Source organism: Phaenicophaeus curvirostris, chromosome 1, assembly GCF_032191515.1.
Source record: "Phaenicophaeus curvirostris isolate KB17595 chromosome 1, BPBGC_Pcur_1.0, whole genome shotgun sequence".
Lineage (NCBI taxonomy): Eukaryota > Metazoa > Chordata > Aves > Cuculiformes > Cuculidae > Phaenicophaeus > Phaenicophaeus curvirostris.
The window spans coordinates 99,533,066-99,549,831 of record NC_091392.1 but is presented as its reverse complement, the minus strand read 5'-3'; the positions used below and the strand labels follow the sequence as shown (position 1 = coordinate 99,549,831).

General features: G+C 42.0%; 1 protein-coding gene across 2 annotated transcripts in view; it reads left to right on the top strand.

Annotated features, from left to right (window-relative positions):
* HTR1F (5-hydroxytryptamine receptor 1F) overlaps positions 1 to 11,038 on the top strand; it is a 124,346-nt gene extending 113,308 nt beyond the window's left edge. For both annotated transcript variants that reach the window (XM_069870007.1, XM_069870014.1), the window contains one exon: positions 7,955 to 11,038. In XM_069870007.1, coding sequence (XP_069726108.1) covers positions 7,993 to 9,093 — 1,101 coding nt within the window. In that variant the 5' untranslated portion in view covers positions 7,955 to 7,992 and the 3' untranslated portion in view covers positions 9,094 to 11,038. The remainder of the gene's footprint in view (positions 1 to 7,954) is intronic.
* Positions 11,039 to 16,766: the final 5,728 nt, after the last annotated feature.

Sequence of the window (16,766 nt, the reverse complement as noted above, 5' to 3'; positions counted from 1 at the left end):
ACATGGCAAAGGTATCAAGGAGTGCATCACAGAGTAATCCCAGTAACATAGAAACCCTGCTTCCCAGGTAGGTTTTGCTGAGCACTCTGCTCGTGGTTACTTGGCTGGGTTTAAAGCTAGCTCAAGTAATACCTCCCCAAACACCTTTGAATTGCGGGAGGCAAGGAACTGCCTCCCCTGTGACAGAAGCGTAGGAGTCCTAGTTATGTGGGGTTGTCACATTTGGGCTTGAAGGGTCTGGTATTTTGCAGACTGGAAAACATGAAGTACTTGGTAATGCTTATGAAGTAATGAAGCAAGGACCAAAGCCTTCTGGAGGGAGATGTGTCCAAGGAGTCACAGCAGGCATGCTGCAGTTTATACAGCTTCAGTAGGAAACATGAAGGTGAGTTAATTACACCACGGAGATGAGGACAGGAGATATTTCAGTGCCTCACCAAGCCCCTTTGCCAAAGATCTCTGCCTTCATTCTGGTCCTGACAGAGCTGATGCTTGCACCTCTCGTTAGCACCCAGTGGCACAGAGCAAGTTCACCTTCCCTGGCAGCTTGTGCAAGCCCACAGACTTTGTGTCTCTGCTACTTCAGTGGAAGCACTATCTCCCTCCTGTTTATTTTGCTCCAGGAGCAATAACACAAAAGAGAAGAGATACAAGGTGGTAACTTTCAGGGCTAAGTCTATCAGTCCTTGTCATTTTAGCCATTTGGCATTATTTCTGTTAGCTGAAGGAATTTAAAGAGCCATCCAGAAAATTAAAGAAAGCATCATCTTTGTTGTGCCTGACACAAAAGGTACTGTAACGTATCATTTTGCCAACACAGGGACTCTTAGACTGGTAACACAGCTAAGGAAATCATCAAATGCAGGTTTACTATGCAACTTCTGTGCTTTGCATTCAAGGCACAGAAATATGCTTTTCTTTGGTCTTCTGTAAGAAACCAGAGTGCCTGTTCTTGGGCAATAAATGGATTTGTGCATCTCTAAGCTTCTCCAACACAATCAGATTTATTTCCTTCATGTGTTATACTGATATTCAGGGCATGCTGCAAGGCTTATCTGTGTACCCATGTTTCTCCTGAGCAGTATTTGGAAGCAGAGTTCTGCATTACCTTTAGTTTATATTAGTTAAATCTATTTATCTGTATTTTTAAAGTTGTATAAGGTCTGTGCTTTTAGAAATGGCTCTGTCTAGACTGCGTACAAATGGAAATGATAAATAACTCAAGTTAACAGAGAACCAAGCAGCAGAACCTAAAGAGCTTTTTAATTATTCCTCCAGCTTATCAATACATTCAAAGTCCAGAAGGCAATCAGTCCCATGGACTGAAACAACTGCTCAAAACTGGGAATCCAAAGCATTACTTCAGTATGCTTATATGAATGGTGGTAAATGGAGTTAACCCCAGCTGGAGGCCAGTGACAAGTGGCATCCCTAGGGCTCAGTGCTGGCTCCAGCCCTGTTCAGTGGCTTTATCAATGACCTGGATGAAGGCATCGAGTGCACCCTTAGCAAGTTTGCAGATGACACTAAGCTGGGTGGAAATGTTGATCTGCTGGTGGGTAGGGAGGCTGCGCAAAGGGATCTGAACAGGCTGGACTGCTGGGCAGAGTCCAATGGCATAAGGTTTAACAAGGCCAAATGCCGGGTCCTGCACTTGGGGCACAACAACCCTGTGCAGTGCTACAGACTAGGAGAAGTCTGTCTAGAAAGCTTCCTGGAGGAGAGGCACCTGGGGGTGTTGGTTGACAGCGACTGAACATGAGCCAGCAGTGTGCCCAGGTGGCCCAGAAGGCCAATGGCATCTTGGCTTGTATCAGAAACGGCGTGACCAGCAGGTCCAGGGAGGTTATTCTCCCTCTGTACTTGGCATTGGTGAGACCGCTCCTTGAATCCTGTGTTCAGTTCTGGGCCCCTCACCACAAGAAGGACGTTGAGGCTCTGGAGCTTGTCCAGAGAAGAGCAACAAAGCTGGTGAGGGGGCTGGAGAGCAGGCCTTATGAGGAACAGCTGAGAGAGCTGGGGTTGTTTAGCCTGGAGAAGAGAAGACTGAGGGGAGACCTTATTGCTCTCTACAACTACCTGAAAGGAAGTTGTGGAGAGGAGGGAGCTGGACTCTTCTCCCAAGTGACAGGGGACAGGACAAGAGGGAATGGCCTCAAGCTCTGCCAGGGAAGGTTCAGGCTTGATATTAGGAAAAAGTTTTTCTCAGAAAGGTCATTGGGCACTGGACCAGGCTGCCCAGGGAAGTGGTTGAGTCCCCTTCCCTGGAGGTGTTTAAAAAATGGGTGGATGAGGTGCTGAGGGGCATGGTTTAGTATTTGATAGGAATGATTTGACTCAATGATCCAGTGGGTCTTTTCCAACCTAGTGATTCTGTGTGAATATTTGCTGGCAGATTAAGAACTGAAAATAACTGTACCTCTTCATTAAGCAGCAGATGCAGGGAAACAGAGGAGGCATGCAGGGAAGGGAGTTTTAAGCATTTAGAAACAGAAACTGGGTATGGAAATTTGGCAACCTTGTGATTTCTGCTTCTCACTTCAAATTTCTGACAGACATCTACTTTGCATTCCAGCAATGGTAAGCCTGCAGCAGCTGCCTTCCATTGGCAAGTAGCTCCTCTTACAAAGCTGCCAGTTACTCCTACCTTGTCCCAGGGCATGCACTGTAGCTTTAGGAGGCTAAGATTTATTGGAAGGAAAGAATTTAAGGATAGGGGGGCAAGAATCAAGTGAAAGTGCTCCTTTCCTCTTCCTCACCTGCTGGGATGCTAGGGCTCTTGCTCAACAAAGTATATATCCCCTGTCAGATCCTCTAGAGGTTCACCCTCTTTAAACAGATTGAATCCAAAAGAGTGTGATTTCCCTCTACACTATTTAATACAATGGATCATTACTAAGCTAATTATCGTTAGTATACCACGTGATTGGTATCTAAATGCACAGAGCTACATCAGGAGTGATTTTTACAAGCTCATAAAACTGGTTTTGGAGGCAATTTTAGTTCCCAAGTAAGGCTGGTACCTAAACTACTTTATCTTCCTATGGTTATTTTAGTCTTACCTCCAGTAAGTATCTGGTTAGCCTATGCAGGAACAGGTGATAAAAGCAGGATAGTTGAAAACAAGACTCTTCCCTTTCATCAGGAAATGAAGCTTGCAGAATCAGGTTCCACTGGAGCAAGGAGGGGGGGCCTTACTGACCACTCTGACCAGTAGAGGAAGGGACCCTGATAGCAGGTGAAGCACTTCATCATTTCAAAGCCAGCTGAAGCCTCTTTGAGTAAGAGAGATGGACAGAATCTTTTGCTGCCACTGGCACAACTTTGTGTTTACTTAGTGCACAAAGGCTGTTAATGTTGTTTCTCACTATTTAAATACTTTTTCTGCAATTAGTTGCTTATTTTGCCTTCTGAGTGTTGGTACTGCTTTTAAAATAAAGACATGTTTTGGTAAGGAACTCCCATGGAAAAAAAAGCAAGCCAACACAGTACACTCAGAAAACTTGTATTGAAAAACTCTATTAAACTCTAATCAGCATGTTTTCTTACTGCCGATGCTTAAAGCAATATGAAATGAACCAGGATGAACAATCAAGAGCTATAAACTTCTAACAGTTCAGTCTAAATTCAGGGTCTGAAAGAGTAGGCTCATGATGCCTTTCCCAAAGGCATTCCCAGTCATGTTTCTCCAGCAACTGATGTTTGACATTATTTCCCAGGTTTACTCAAAAGCAGAGAAGTGCTGTTTTCCAAACCTGGAAAGACAGACTAAGGCTATTGAGCAAGAGCAATGCTATTATTATTCTACAAATGTCAGACATAAACAAGTGCTCCTGCAAAACTGAGGAGTACCAACAACATTTCCTTTTCTTTGAGTGGTCACTAGGCAAATGTAATGTTTGCTTTTGTGATAAGGCAGTACAGATTTCCCCTCCCCTCCATGTCTTCCAAACAAAATTAGTAAGATGATATCTGTGCTTTTAGAGACAGGGAAGTACTTACATTCTGGTCACCTTAACATGGCATATCTGGGAGAGAAGAAAAAAAGATTTGTAGAAGTGGCTAATTCCTCAAAAATAACAGTGTTCATGTACCAAAGATCACGGACATGCTATTCTAGGTGAACAGCAGCTTCCTGTATTTACAGGGCTCTTGTTCAGCAATTGAAGGGTAATATTTTAATGGGTCAGCTGAAATACTGTACTTGTATTTCAATAGCAGTTACACATTAATTTATTCTGTTAAGATCTATAATAAAGATAAAGTAAAAGATATCATTTTCACCTATCTTAAAATTAAGAAAACATAGTGCAATACACAGAATCAAAGCTTCAAGTCTTTCAAAAATTTTCCAATAAGAGCTGCATATTGAAAAAATAATAGAAAAAGACAACTCTTCCAGCTGCAGCAAGAGCAATTTTCATGGAATTAGAGGTACTAGTGAGAAGTTGAAAGATTTAGCTTAGCCCTCCAAGAAGGACACTGAGTTGCCAGTTCCATAAAAATAACCTTAAAAATATCTGGACTGTAATAATTTATTTGAAAGTAGTTGCGTGTCACTGCTGAACCCATTCTATAATTGTTGAAATACAGACTTCACCTCAATTGAGCATGGCTGCAAGTTAGTTTTCATTCACCAAAGTAAATTTCCTACTCGGAGAAGAGGGCTCCAAGTCTTTCATGCTTCCTTTTGAAGTCCTATGTCAGGTATGTGGCCCTAAGGAGATGCCCACACCACAGGGCAGAGGGACTGTGTCTGCTCTTTGGTGCAAGAGCTCAGCAGGCTCACACAGGGATAGTGCCAAAGTCCACGCTTAAAGTACAGTGAGTAGTTGTACCAACACGCCTACAGCCCTGGAGCCACTACCTGAGATTAGATCTTCCCTGCACTAAAAACATACAAGAGAGAATTCATGCTGGTAAGAGAAGACAATTTAAATATGCAAAATAGGGTAGCAGGAAAGTACTCCTGTAGCTATTTTACAGAGAATGAACTGAAGCACTTCAATTAATTTGCTCAAAAATTGACAAGGAAAACCTACAGCAGTGGGGCACAAGCCAGCTCTCATGCATCTAAATCCAGTGCACTGTTTACAGGACCATGCCTCATACCCCTAAAAGCAATGTGGTTGCTTGCTTAGGGCAGAAGCCAGTGATGGCCACTGCTTGAACTCAGTTCAACTTAGCAAGAGGAGATTCAGCATTAGTTGATACTAGAAATGATCAAAAGCGAGTGAAGCAGCAGTCCTTAAATGCCACCAGCATTTCAACTGTGCATATTTCTACAAACGGTCTTTTTGGCTAATAATCACCTGATAACCTTGCACAAATTCCCACCATAATTAGCAGAGGTTCCCCATCCCCTTTGGACAGGAAGGTCACCAAACCTTGTGACTGGCAGTACCAAGAAGCACAGACAGCTGCATGACTCAAAGGGAGCCACCATGTTGGAGGGCAAGTCTTGTCACCATACTGCTGTCTCCCTTGGGCAGAGCCACACTCTTTGGTCTGCACAGCAGCCCACGGGGACCACCCTGGACACCTACTGCCAAGGCTCTGAGGGTAACAGCAGGGGGTCTTTATACTCCATGTGGGAACAGAAGAGCATACATCCAGATGGGTACCCTAAAGGACAGGCTATATCCCATGAACAGGAATCCCCAGCAAAATTATCTATCTAACAGTAGTACACTGAAAACTTGGTGTGGTATTCTTCAACAGTACTGTGTTTCCATGCTAGCTGTCTGAATGAAATCTGAGTGTAACAAATGATAATTTTAAAACCAAACAGAGAAGCGTAATCACTGCACACAGCAAGTAAGCACATTGCTGTCACTGTGCTTCTTATAAAGAGCCTCTAAATCCCTGCAGCACTAAGGAAACCTGCTTATACCTACACATCACTTCTGTGAATCCACCCGTACCAACTTCCTTACCTCATGGTCTCAAACTGAAAAATCTTTCGAAAGCTATTAATCAGTTTTCATTTTCTCTAAATTGCTTTTTGCTTGCTTGCAATTAAGGACTAATATCCAAAGAGATAGAAATTTATAAGGTAATAAATCATAGTGAGTAACTGTTTTAAAATATAATCAACTGATGTATATCAACAGAAGTCTTAGTTTTTCCCAATAAACTTTTTTTTCCATGTATTTAAACAAGTACAAAATGAAGACCTATTTAGCAGAGGTTAAACTTTAACCTGATAACACAATATGTGCCTATTCCTTCTCTAGAAGGCAGCTAGCTATAGACAAAAATATCTGCAAACTAGCAATTACTGTGGATTTAGAAGGTTTTACTGTGACACTGACAGGACGAAAGATCTATTTTTGAGTGTGTGAAGTATATTTCAAGTTCAGAGACAGGGACACAGAGAGAAAGAAAGCACACACATGCTGTAATCAGGTCATCTACAGGACAAGATTCTGCTCAGCATTTGCAAATATCACCACTTAAAATACATTTCCTTTCCTTGTTCTTCTATATAATTAAATGTTAGTAAAGCAATGCTAAAAACCTTTTTGAGTAGGTCAATAGCATATTAAGCATTGCCCAGGTTAGAATATCAAACCAAATTGGTGAGTTGGGTCTAAGGTTTTAATAGTATGTAAGATTCTTTTTCAGCCCCTCTAGCATAATATAAAAAGCTTTAGACATCCCATTTTCCTAAGAGAAATTATTCACTAATTTCATGTATTTCCCTACATGTGTCATCCAATGCAGCACAAAGGCAACCCATTCACTACACTCCAAAATTTAAGAGAAGGCCTCACTTAGGGGTTCATCAAGTGGTTCTTATACACACAACAAACTGCAGGTTAAAACTTACGGGAGAACAAAATATTATCCTCTTACTGTCAATTATAAGCTCTGGTCTAAAAAGTTGTAAACTCCTACTTCAGTTGCAGTCTGTAGAGTGCTCAGAAACCCTTTCTTATAAGAAAGGAGGGTGCACATCCCCAGAACACAGTTAAGAATTTATTTCATCAGTATTTCCCTGCTTTTTGCTTTCTTCAGAGCCGTAAGAGGAATTACACGGTTTCTGTAGAGGGAATTAATTAGCAGAACAAATAGCATCCAAGTTTTCTGCCATTTTCTTCAGAAGCAACCACTAAATAGCAAAACCTGAGGAAAAGTAATGCTGTTCTCAAGACTCTATGCATAATATTTCAGTTAGACAATAAGTCAACCATTTGAAGCTTTGAAATACATGCAGCTATTGCTTTTTAGAGCTGTGTAAGAGAAAGCTCTAAAATGAAACCCTCAGCTCACAATTGTTTTTTCTGCTATTTCTATTACAGTGTTTCATATTTCTGTTTTCTTTTGAAAACCATGTCCCAGTTTAAAAAGACCATGCTTGTCGATACACAAAGAAGGACCCACATACTGTTGGGGAAAAAGGAGTTCATATAGAGAAAAGAAGCATTATGCCTGCTTTTGGTGGATTAAAGTCATTACATTGCTTAGTGGAGTAGACAGTGCTAGCCTAAAAGCGGTATTAGTGCATACTTTTGGATGAGATTGTTCACGTTTACCTAATTTCAAGACTTCATTACAATCCGTTCAGAGTAGATACTTAGCAGGAGGGCTGGCTCTGCACCCCAGAGGTCTCGCTGCCCTGCTTAAGAAACAAAATTGGTTCCCCCATGCAGCAACATGCAGCACCCTGCCAGGCAATGGCATCTCACGCACCACATCACACTTCTGTCTCCTGCCATGAAAATATGCCTTTCCCAACAGCACAACCAAGCAGAAAGAGGAGACCACTACTCTGAAAGCAGAGCATCCCATATAGTACTAGCCAGGAAAATCTGTCTGAAGCTAGAATAATTTTTAATGATAAGTCTGAGGTTCTTGTAAGTTTGGGTCTCATAGTCTTTTAAGATTACAAAAATGAAGACTTCCTGGAGACTAAGGATGCACTTTCTGAATGCTTTTATTTTTCTAACAGGTAATTGCTGCTGGTAAAGATCATCTTTAAAAGGGAACATGGATTTAATAAATTCAACTGAACAAAATGGTACATCAGAAGAACTATTCCAATGGGTGACATCCAAGATTCTCATTTCCATTACTCTGTCTGTCCTTGCACTAATGACAACGGCCATCAATTCTCTTGTGATGACTGCAATAATTGTGACAAGAAAACTCCACCACCCCGCCAACTACCTAATCTGCTCTCTTGCAGTGACTGATTTCCTTGTGGCAGTCCTAGTGATGCCCTTCAGCATTGTCTACATTGTAAAGGAGACCTGGATCATGGGGCAGGTGGTGTGTGACATTTGGCTGAGCGTGGACATCACATGCTGCACATGTTCCATCTTGCATCTCTCTGCTATTGCTTTGGACCGGTATAGAGCAATCACGGATGCTGTGGAATATGCACGGAAAAGGACACCTAAGCATGCTGGCATCATGATTGCAGTGGTATGGATCATATCCATTTTTATTTCCATGCCACCATTGTTTTGGCGGCACCAGACAACCAGCAGGGATGACGAGTGCATCATCAAACATGACCACATTGTTTTCACCATTTACTCAACATTTGGCGCCTTCTATATCCCACTAGCTTTGATTCTAATCCTTTATTACAAGATATACAAGGCAGCGAAGACATTTCACAGAAGAAGCGTCAGCCGGATTGTAAGAGAGGAAGTTAATGGACAAGTCCTTTTGGATGCAGGTGAAAGAAGTACCAAATCGGCTTCAATGCCTAGCACAGCAGAGAAGACATCAGATCCTCTTGTGGACTGTGATAAAACCAATAACACTGTACGAAGCCCCAGATCTGAATCCAAGCACGAGAAGTCCTGGAAAAAACAGAGAATCTCTAGTACAAGAGAGCGAAAAGCAGCAACTACGCTGGGTCTGATCTTGGGGGCATTTGTGATCTGCTGGCTCCCTTTTTTTGTAAAAGAAGTAGTTGTTAACACCTGTGAAAGATGTCACATCTCAGAAGACATGTCTAATTTCCTAGCATGGCTGGGATATATAAACTCACTCATTAACCCTCTGATCTACACGATCTTTAATGAAGATTTCAAAAAAGCCTTCCAGAAGCTTGTGCGGTGTAGGCAATATCTTTAAGAGCTTCGGTTCATATAGGCAGAATATACTCATTGTTTTTTAATCTGTATAAATTTATATAACTGAGATGATGTTTGTTGTATTTAAGGAAAAGCACCAAGACTCTGCATTTACATTATGACTTTTTTATATCAGCAGTATTGGGAGCATAAATTGCTCAAGTTTTAAAGAGATGGATCACCTGGGATCAGTTTTACTCTGATAAAAGAGGTAGCATATTGTGGCTGTGATGCAGCTGGGATTTGCACAGCTGCCTAGCTTGAAGCATAAGGTATTATCTTAAATATGAAGGAACTAGACAAAGAAAAAATTTTTTTAAAGCAACTCTCAGTCGTCAATGAAATTTTAAGTAAAATACACCAGTTTTAAACCCTAATCATAGATAAGAAGATAGAAAATACCCCTCGGAATTAAGACGTGATTTTATTAGTTTGGCACAGGTCTGCATCATAGAGCAAGCCATTCCCGTCAAAAGGTGGTTTTAGACTTGTCTAGCATCATCCTATGTTGATTTACTGAGTGCAGCTGGAGCCCTGCCTTCTCCTGTAGATGAAAAACCTTCCTGTATTATGCCCTCGCAGCACCCCAGCAGTGGGCAAGGTGCTCTCATGGGTTACACCAGTTTCATAGCAAGCCAGTGTTGTAAGCCCTCTGCCATCGTTCACCTGCAACAGATGTAGGCCTGTCCCCAAGGGAAACAGCCAGACAGTGGGGGCATCTCTGGTGACCTAGGTACACGTAGTGCCTGGTTCTTTGAGACTGCTTCAGTAGGAACTAGAGAAGCTAAGTTCATCAAGAGAAGATGGTCCTCCTTGTGGAGATGTTAGAAGCAAGAGACACCTCTTTCTTCATGTCTTCATTCTTATTTCACATATCTGGCCAGACATAGACCTTGTGACTCTCAGCACCATATGTAGACACACACTTTGCACCTGGGCCCTTAGAGCATTGCTGATGGTCGGTGGCTTAGTGAGGTTTGGTTGAGGGACACCTAATGAAGAATTCAGGCTGACAGCTCTGGCTCAGCATGTTCAGATGTCCAACCTTGGAAGCCCAATGTCCCCCAAGTATTTTCTCAACTGCCTTAAGCACTAGGGCTGTGCACCCTCTTTCCAAGCATGTGAGAAAGCAGAGATCAACCACAGTGCAGGTAGCATGGACCTCTGGAAAAAAGCCATGCAGCAGCTTCTCCAGTAAGGGCAGAGAGGGATGACCTCAGTATGCAGTGCACACGTGGGCAGGGGATCCTGTGGGATGCTTGCTGTCTGGTACCTCTAAACTCCTCCTTCCTCTGAAGCATATAGCACATGGTCTGTCCATGGAGCTGAAAGGACCTTATGTGCATTCTAGTCAGCCCTGGCCAGCTGGTTCAGTCAAAGACAACCACAATGAACAAATCCCTTTGTGGGCTGCCTTCTAAGGCCTCAAAGACAGCACCTTGGTAAATCTTGATTTACATGTTCTAGATGCCAAGCTACAGTGCTAATGACTGCAAGAACAGCCCTTGCCTCAAAACAAGCAGTGCAAGTTTATCAAGCTAAGCATACTAACAGAGCAGTGGGGATTTACCCCTGAGTGCAGATGAGTCACCAAGAGCCATACCAGAACCAAGGGATGGGGTTTGCACTATTCAAGATATACAGATTCTGGCTGTGTCACTAAGACTTTGGCTTTGAATTCGCTGCCAGCCAGTCAATGCTGTGTAGCAAGAATAGGGACTTGAGGCTCCTTACAGAAACTACAAGCCCCACTGTCAGCAGCAGTATTCTGCTGCAAAGGCATTCTGTTTGGCATGTGGGCCAGCAGCTTAGTTACATCACAGAGAACCTGAGATGTGAGACCACTATGCACACCTTTAGTTTGGGAAAGGTATCACTGATCTTTGCAGTTCTTCTCCAAGAAACTCTCAGTGGTTTGCATCAGACAAGAAAACACAGAAAGAAGCCATCAGTGTTGTTTCTCTCTCTCCCTTCCCCTCCCCTGTATTCAAACTCTGGATTTTAATTTTTTTTTTTTTATTTTGCCTGCTAGCTGCCAGCTGACACAACAGCTGTTAGAGTTGTTTCTTGCAAGATGACGAGGTTTGAAACCTGAGATATTGAACTAATTTGTTTCTGTCACTTACAACTTACTGTATTCTGCTTTCATGTCAAGGTCCAAATGAGATGCTATTCAGAAATACTAGAAACGGTGCATTTGCTTTACTGTTGGTTTTAACTCAGCCAGGAATCTAATGGAAAGCTCACTTTTCATGCTGTGTAGCTCTAGCACAGCAGTAGCACAGCTAAATTTTGAAGATACTAGGATGTGACAGAATGGAATTTGGCTCATATTCAGTGCATCCTAACGCACTTTACTGCCATTGCAGTCAGAGCACAGCCTCTTCAGCCCCTGTGACCTCAGCAATGGCTGCATTATGCTGAAAGAAAAAACAGCTTTAAACATCAGCTGTGCTCTCCCATCTCCAGAAACAGCCATGGAATTCAGCTTTCTGAAAGAATTAGCATATTAACAGAAGGCAGCAAGGAAACCCCAACAAAACATTTAAGTTGATGACCTCTGTTTCCCACAATTCCTGACTACTGAGTCATAGCATTGGATATTTAGGGGCAGGACTTCCTCTCCCCCTGCTTCTCCCTTGATGACTGCTACAGGGTAGAGTATATTGTTTATTTTTATTATTGCCTTACATGTAAGAAGTTTGACAATATCCTTTGAAATCAAATCAGAAGAAAATATATGGGTTGCTTTTGAAAGGAAAAGACACTCAAAATGCTCATGTTTAAATATTATTGAATAAAGCTCAAAGAATTGAACAATATGTAGATAAACAGAAAACAGCTGTCATTTATGCACTGTTAACAGTATTATACTCTGAATCTAATTAAGCTGCTAAACGTTTCTCAAGATGCAGGGTGGTTTCTTTTGTATCACTTTCACTGAACTGGATCTGCTCATCCTTCAACACTCCAGCGGTGGAAGATGCAACTACAAGAAATTTAAGCAAAAAAGCAAGAAATTATTCTATTAAAAGCACTTGCGGCTTGTGGGCCATCATTTCTTGGTGTCTGACTGCATCTTATCACTTGTTCTATAACAGAATCCACTGTGCCGAACACTTTATCACACATCCCCACAAAGTATCATTTCATCTCTAGGATTTATCTGTGCATGTGATGTGTTAAGAAAAAATTTGATTCCTCTTTTAAAATGCATAAAGGCTAAGATTTCTGTGGGGTGCTGCTTTCCCTTCCCCACAAAGTACACAGGCATCCGCTGGAGCTTAACACTGGATTCAAGGAATAAGAGGGAGCAAGATTTTATGCATTGGAGCTAAAATTTTTTGCAAGTAGCTCTGCGCCTCGGGATAGTTCAGTCTCAGCAAACAGAAAAATTTATGTCTGGTTTCCAATCTCTATTTATCAGAAGATTAGCCATGTGTATTGCAGGGAAAGGGTTTACATCGCTTCTAGGGTTTGCACAAAGCTTCCTGGATCCTTATCCCTGCTGTAGCTGCCCTCCCTGTTGCTGTTTGCTGCCGAGTATCCACCCATCATTTTAGATTTCTTCTAACACCCAGAGAAGTGGATTGGGAGCAGCTGACCTGCTCCCACTTTCCCAGCTTTCACAGAGAATGATTCCTGAACCAGCTGTGGACAATATATCCAGTTCAGGTAGATGGGTTTTGCTAACAGCAAGCAGTTAAATATACCCCATTATCCTGTACTCATTTCTTTGACTTTCCTCCCTGCCAGATGCTTTATTGTTGTCCTTTCCTTTTGAGGGTCACATATCCCTACAAAGGACTTGGGAATACAAATATACTTTTGTTCTAATGCTGCAGTCACACTTGGTAACGCATGACTGTACCACCCAGAAACACCCACCTCATTCCAAATGCGCTTTTGGCAGTCACTGTCTTCAGCTGGTGCCTAATTGTTCTTGATGCTAGGGAGGTACATGGAAATAAGTATGTGCCAAATTATTTTCTCCAGTAGTTACAAACTCAGCACATTATTTCTAGGCAAGTACACATTACTATTTGGCCTTTGCATTTCAGATTCCCTTGCAGAAGGGAAACAGAAAATCACCACTGTAGCTGTTGGAAGGAAAGACTGTTTTGAACTCCGCACACGGAAGAGTAAATGCTGAAGAAAAGCAAGATGAAACCATTGTAGCAGCCCTGCAATGATTAAGCATAAACCTAACACTGTGTCTCATCTGGAAACAAGAGGTGCACCAGTGAATGGGCAGCTGTTCTCAGACAGAAAGCTGATGGGTCAGCAGTCATCCACTAGTCACAGCAGGCCCTCACAAGCAAAAACCCAAGCAAGCAGTAAATGGGATCTGCTGGTGGCTCTTGTATTCCTCCTCCAAAAAGTGCTCCTGCGGGGAGCTCCTACAGGGACAGTACTACCAATAGCAGAACTGCTAGAAATCACCAGCAACATGTTGATACCTTCTCCACTGCAAAATCCTGAAAATAATTTAACAGATTATTTTTTTTCAAGACTTTTCAGTTGTCTTCTAGGGAGCCTGGATCAAACTTCTTATTTTCCTCCTCAAGCAGGAAGGCTAAACTTCCAAAACAAACACAAATATTTTGTAGATCTAGTGTTTCTAGACATCATTTAGTAAGTCAAAAAATGAAACCCTTGATGATACCAAGCTTGACTAAGAACAGAACAAACAGAAGACAGCAGCATTGAAAAGAATGGTCGATGTTACCAGCTGAATTCAGAATAGGCTTTCTGAATTCTGAATAGACTTTTCACGTCAAATCCCTGACTCGTAATGGGCATCAATAACTGAAAGCAAACTTCCTAAAGTATTAGTTTCCTAAATTCCTGTTGCTTACTTTGTGTCCAAGTTACTTCTTAAGTAAGAAATTTTGATCCCAGGAAAATTTCAGAGGGAAATATTTTTAGGCAAGGAAAATGTAATATGTTTCATTAGTCAAACTACATTAGTACAATTACATATTTAAAATCTTGCTTCAGGGAGAGTAAAGTCAGAAGATGCTTATTGAATGCCATTACTTTTCCACTTTTTTCCACTAGTAGCTCAAATCAATTGTATCCATTGTATATATTTATTTATACTATAGTTTTGAAGGTATTCATTGTTACATACCAGATTGGCAGCACTAACAAAATTAGCCTGTCTTTCCACTTTAAAGCAAGATAGTTCCTATACATGCATAATACTTTCTCTCACTAAATTAAACCTGTTCTTCCCATGCACTCATTGATTTGAAACTGAGAACAGTATTTTATGATTTGGGTTTAAAGATGAAAACACTTTCAATTCCACAAAAAAAATGGTAGCTGCAAAGATAATGCTGGGAGAGTGATTAATCTTCTCACTTTCGGTTTAGATCATGACTGGTAGTAGACATTTAATGCAATAGCTAGCTCTCTGCTGGCAGCACTCCAAGATGCAAAAGCTGTGGCTAATTTGTATGACAGCAAGCGTCTGCTAAGCAACTTACTTTTGGCTAAGTCTGGCTTCCCATATTTCACAGTACAGAGCTGCATAAAATAGTCCACAGCCATGAAATAAGAAATCAGCCAGTTTGCACTCCAGTTGTTCCTAGTCTGGCAGTCACTAGAAAATAGTTGCTCCACAAACACACACCATTAACCAGCAGGAACAAAGCTGTGTCTTGATCCACAGCAAAAATAGTCAAGATCTTTCACATCCATTTATTGTTGTGGAGGTGGCTAGGAGGCAGCCTGAACTGACTCATGACCAGGTGGGCTCAACACAGAGCTCCCCAACAAGATGCAAAAAGAGATCTCTTCAAGGAGAATGCCACCAGCAGCAAGATTAGTAAGAACTTACTAGTAACAAAACATACAGTAATCCTGAATCTGGCCCATCTTCCCTTGAAAGGAGAGTACAACATAGATATTAATGGCTTCTTAATATCAGTTCCTGCAGCTTGCTGTCTATCCTGACTCAGCTGAGCTCTTTCAGTCTTTCCAGCACGTTTAGCAAGACAGTGTTGAACTACTTGATCAACTCTGTGCTGGTCAGTACAGGGTTTGCATGGCCTGTCACCATAAAGTTCAGCTCTGAAGCTTGGGGCGATCATTCAGCTTGGATAAACATCAAAATATTGGATTTTAAGATGAAAAAAATTCAAATTAAGGGTTTTCAGGTTGTGGATTTTGCTTCCATATCTTCTTTGATAGCAGGTAAACTGCAGTCGTTTTGAACCCAAAACAATTTTCCAAGCCAGATTTGTCTACAACAGGTAAGTATGATCTTATTTAACACACACATAAATATAATTTACATTACCATTGAACTGTTTCTAACTTTGATCATTGATGGCCTTTTGTATTTTGGTAAGTATTTCTCCCACCTTGTTTTTAAAGCGTGGAAGAAGTATTAACTAATTATCTGAGATAGGTAGGAGGTCTTATGTCCATTTTACAGATAGAAAATCAGAAGCCAAGAGACGTAGGCACCCAGCACCTCAACCTGGGTGGGGTCCTAGGGTGCCAGTCAGTATACAAAACAAGAGAAGGGAACAAAGAGTGTTTTCAAAGCTAACGTGAGAATCACATAATCACAAAATGACTGAGTTTGGAAGGGACTTGTGAACATCATCTCGTTCAAATATCCTGCTCAAGCAGGGCCACCAAAAGCAGGCTGCCCAGGACCATGTCCAGACAGCTATTTAATATCTCCAAGGATAGAGATTCCACCACCTCTCTGTGCAGACTGTGCCAGTGCTCAGTCATCCTCGCAGTAAGAAAGTGCTTCTTAAATTCAGATGGAGCCTCTTGTGTTTCAGGTTCACTGCTTCTTGTCCTGTCACTAGGCCCCACTGAATAAAAGCCCAACTCCATCTTCTCTTCACCTTCTTTTCAGGTATTTATATACATTGATAAGTTTCCCCTGAGCCTTCTCCAGGATAAACAGTCTCAGTTCTCTCAGCCTTGCCTCACACGAGAGATGCTCCAGTCCCTTCATCATCTTAGTGGCCCTTCACTGGAATCTCTCCAGTACGTCCCCATCTCTCTTGTACTGAAGAGTCCAGATCTGCACCCAATACACCAGGTGTGGCCCCACCAGTGCTGAGCAAAGGAAAGTATCACCTTCCTCAGCTTGCTGGCAACAGTACTCCTCATGCAGCCCAGGACATTATTGGTCGCCTTTGCTGTAAGTGCACATTGTTGGATCATGTTCAGCTTTGTGTTCACCAACCTGCCCCTAGATCATTTTTTGCCAAGATGTTTTCCAGCTTGTCAGCCCTCAGCATATACTAGTGCATGGGATAGTTCCTCCTCAGATTCACAATTTTGAGCATCCCTTAGTCGAACTGCACTAAGAATCACATATTACAGTCTTAGGGGAAAAATATGAAGGCTGTGGAGGAAAGCAAATCAGAAAAGGGGAAGGAGAACAACAGAGAGAAAAAGACTGAGCAGTTTCCTCCTTCGAGAGCCAGATAGTCTTAAAATAAACATGCTGAAACTCATCACAACTCAGATCTAACTAACACAAGCGCCAGTTCATTTTGAAGATGCCTGGCACCTCCCAGGAGCTGAGCACAGAGAGGGAGGTTGTTTTGCCATCTCTATCCCACACAGGGTCAGCACAGCACTCTATATCCGAGTACGCAGGCTCCTTCTCAAAGACTAGCGTGACAATACTGGTCA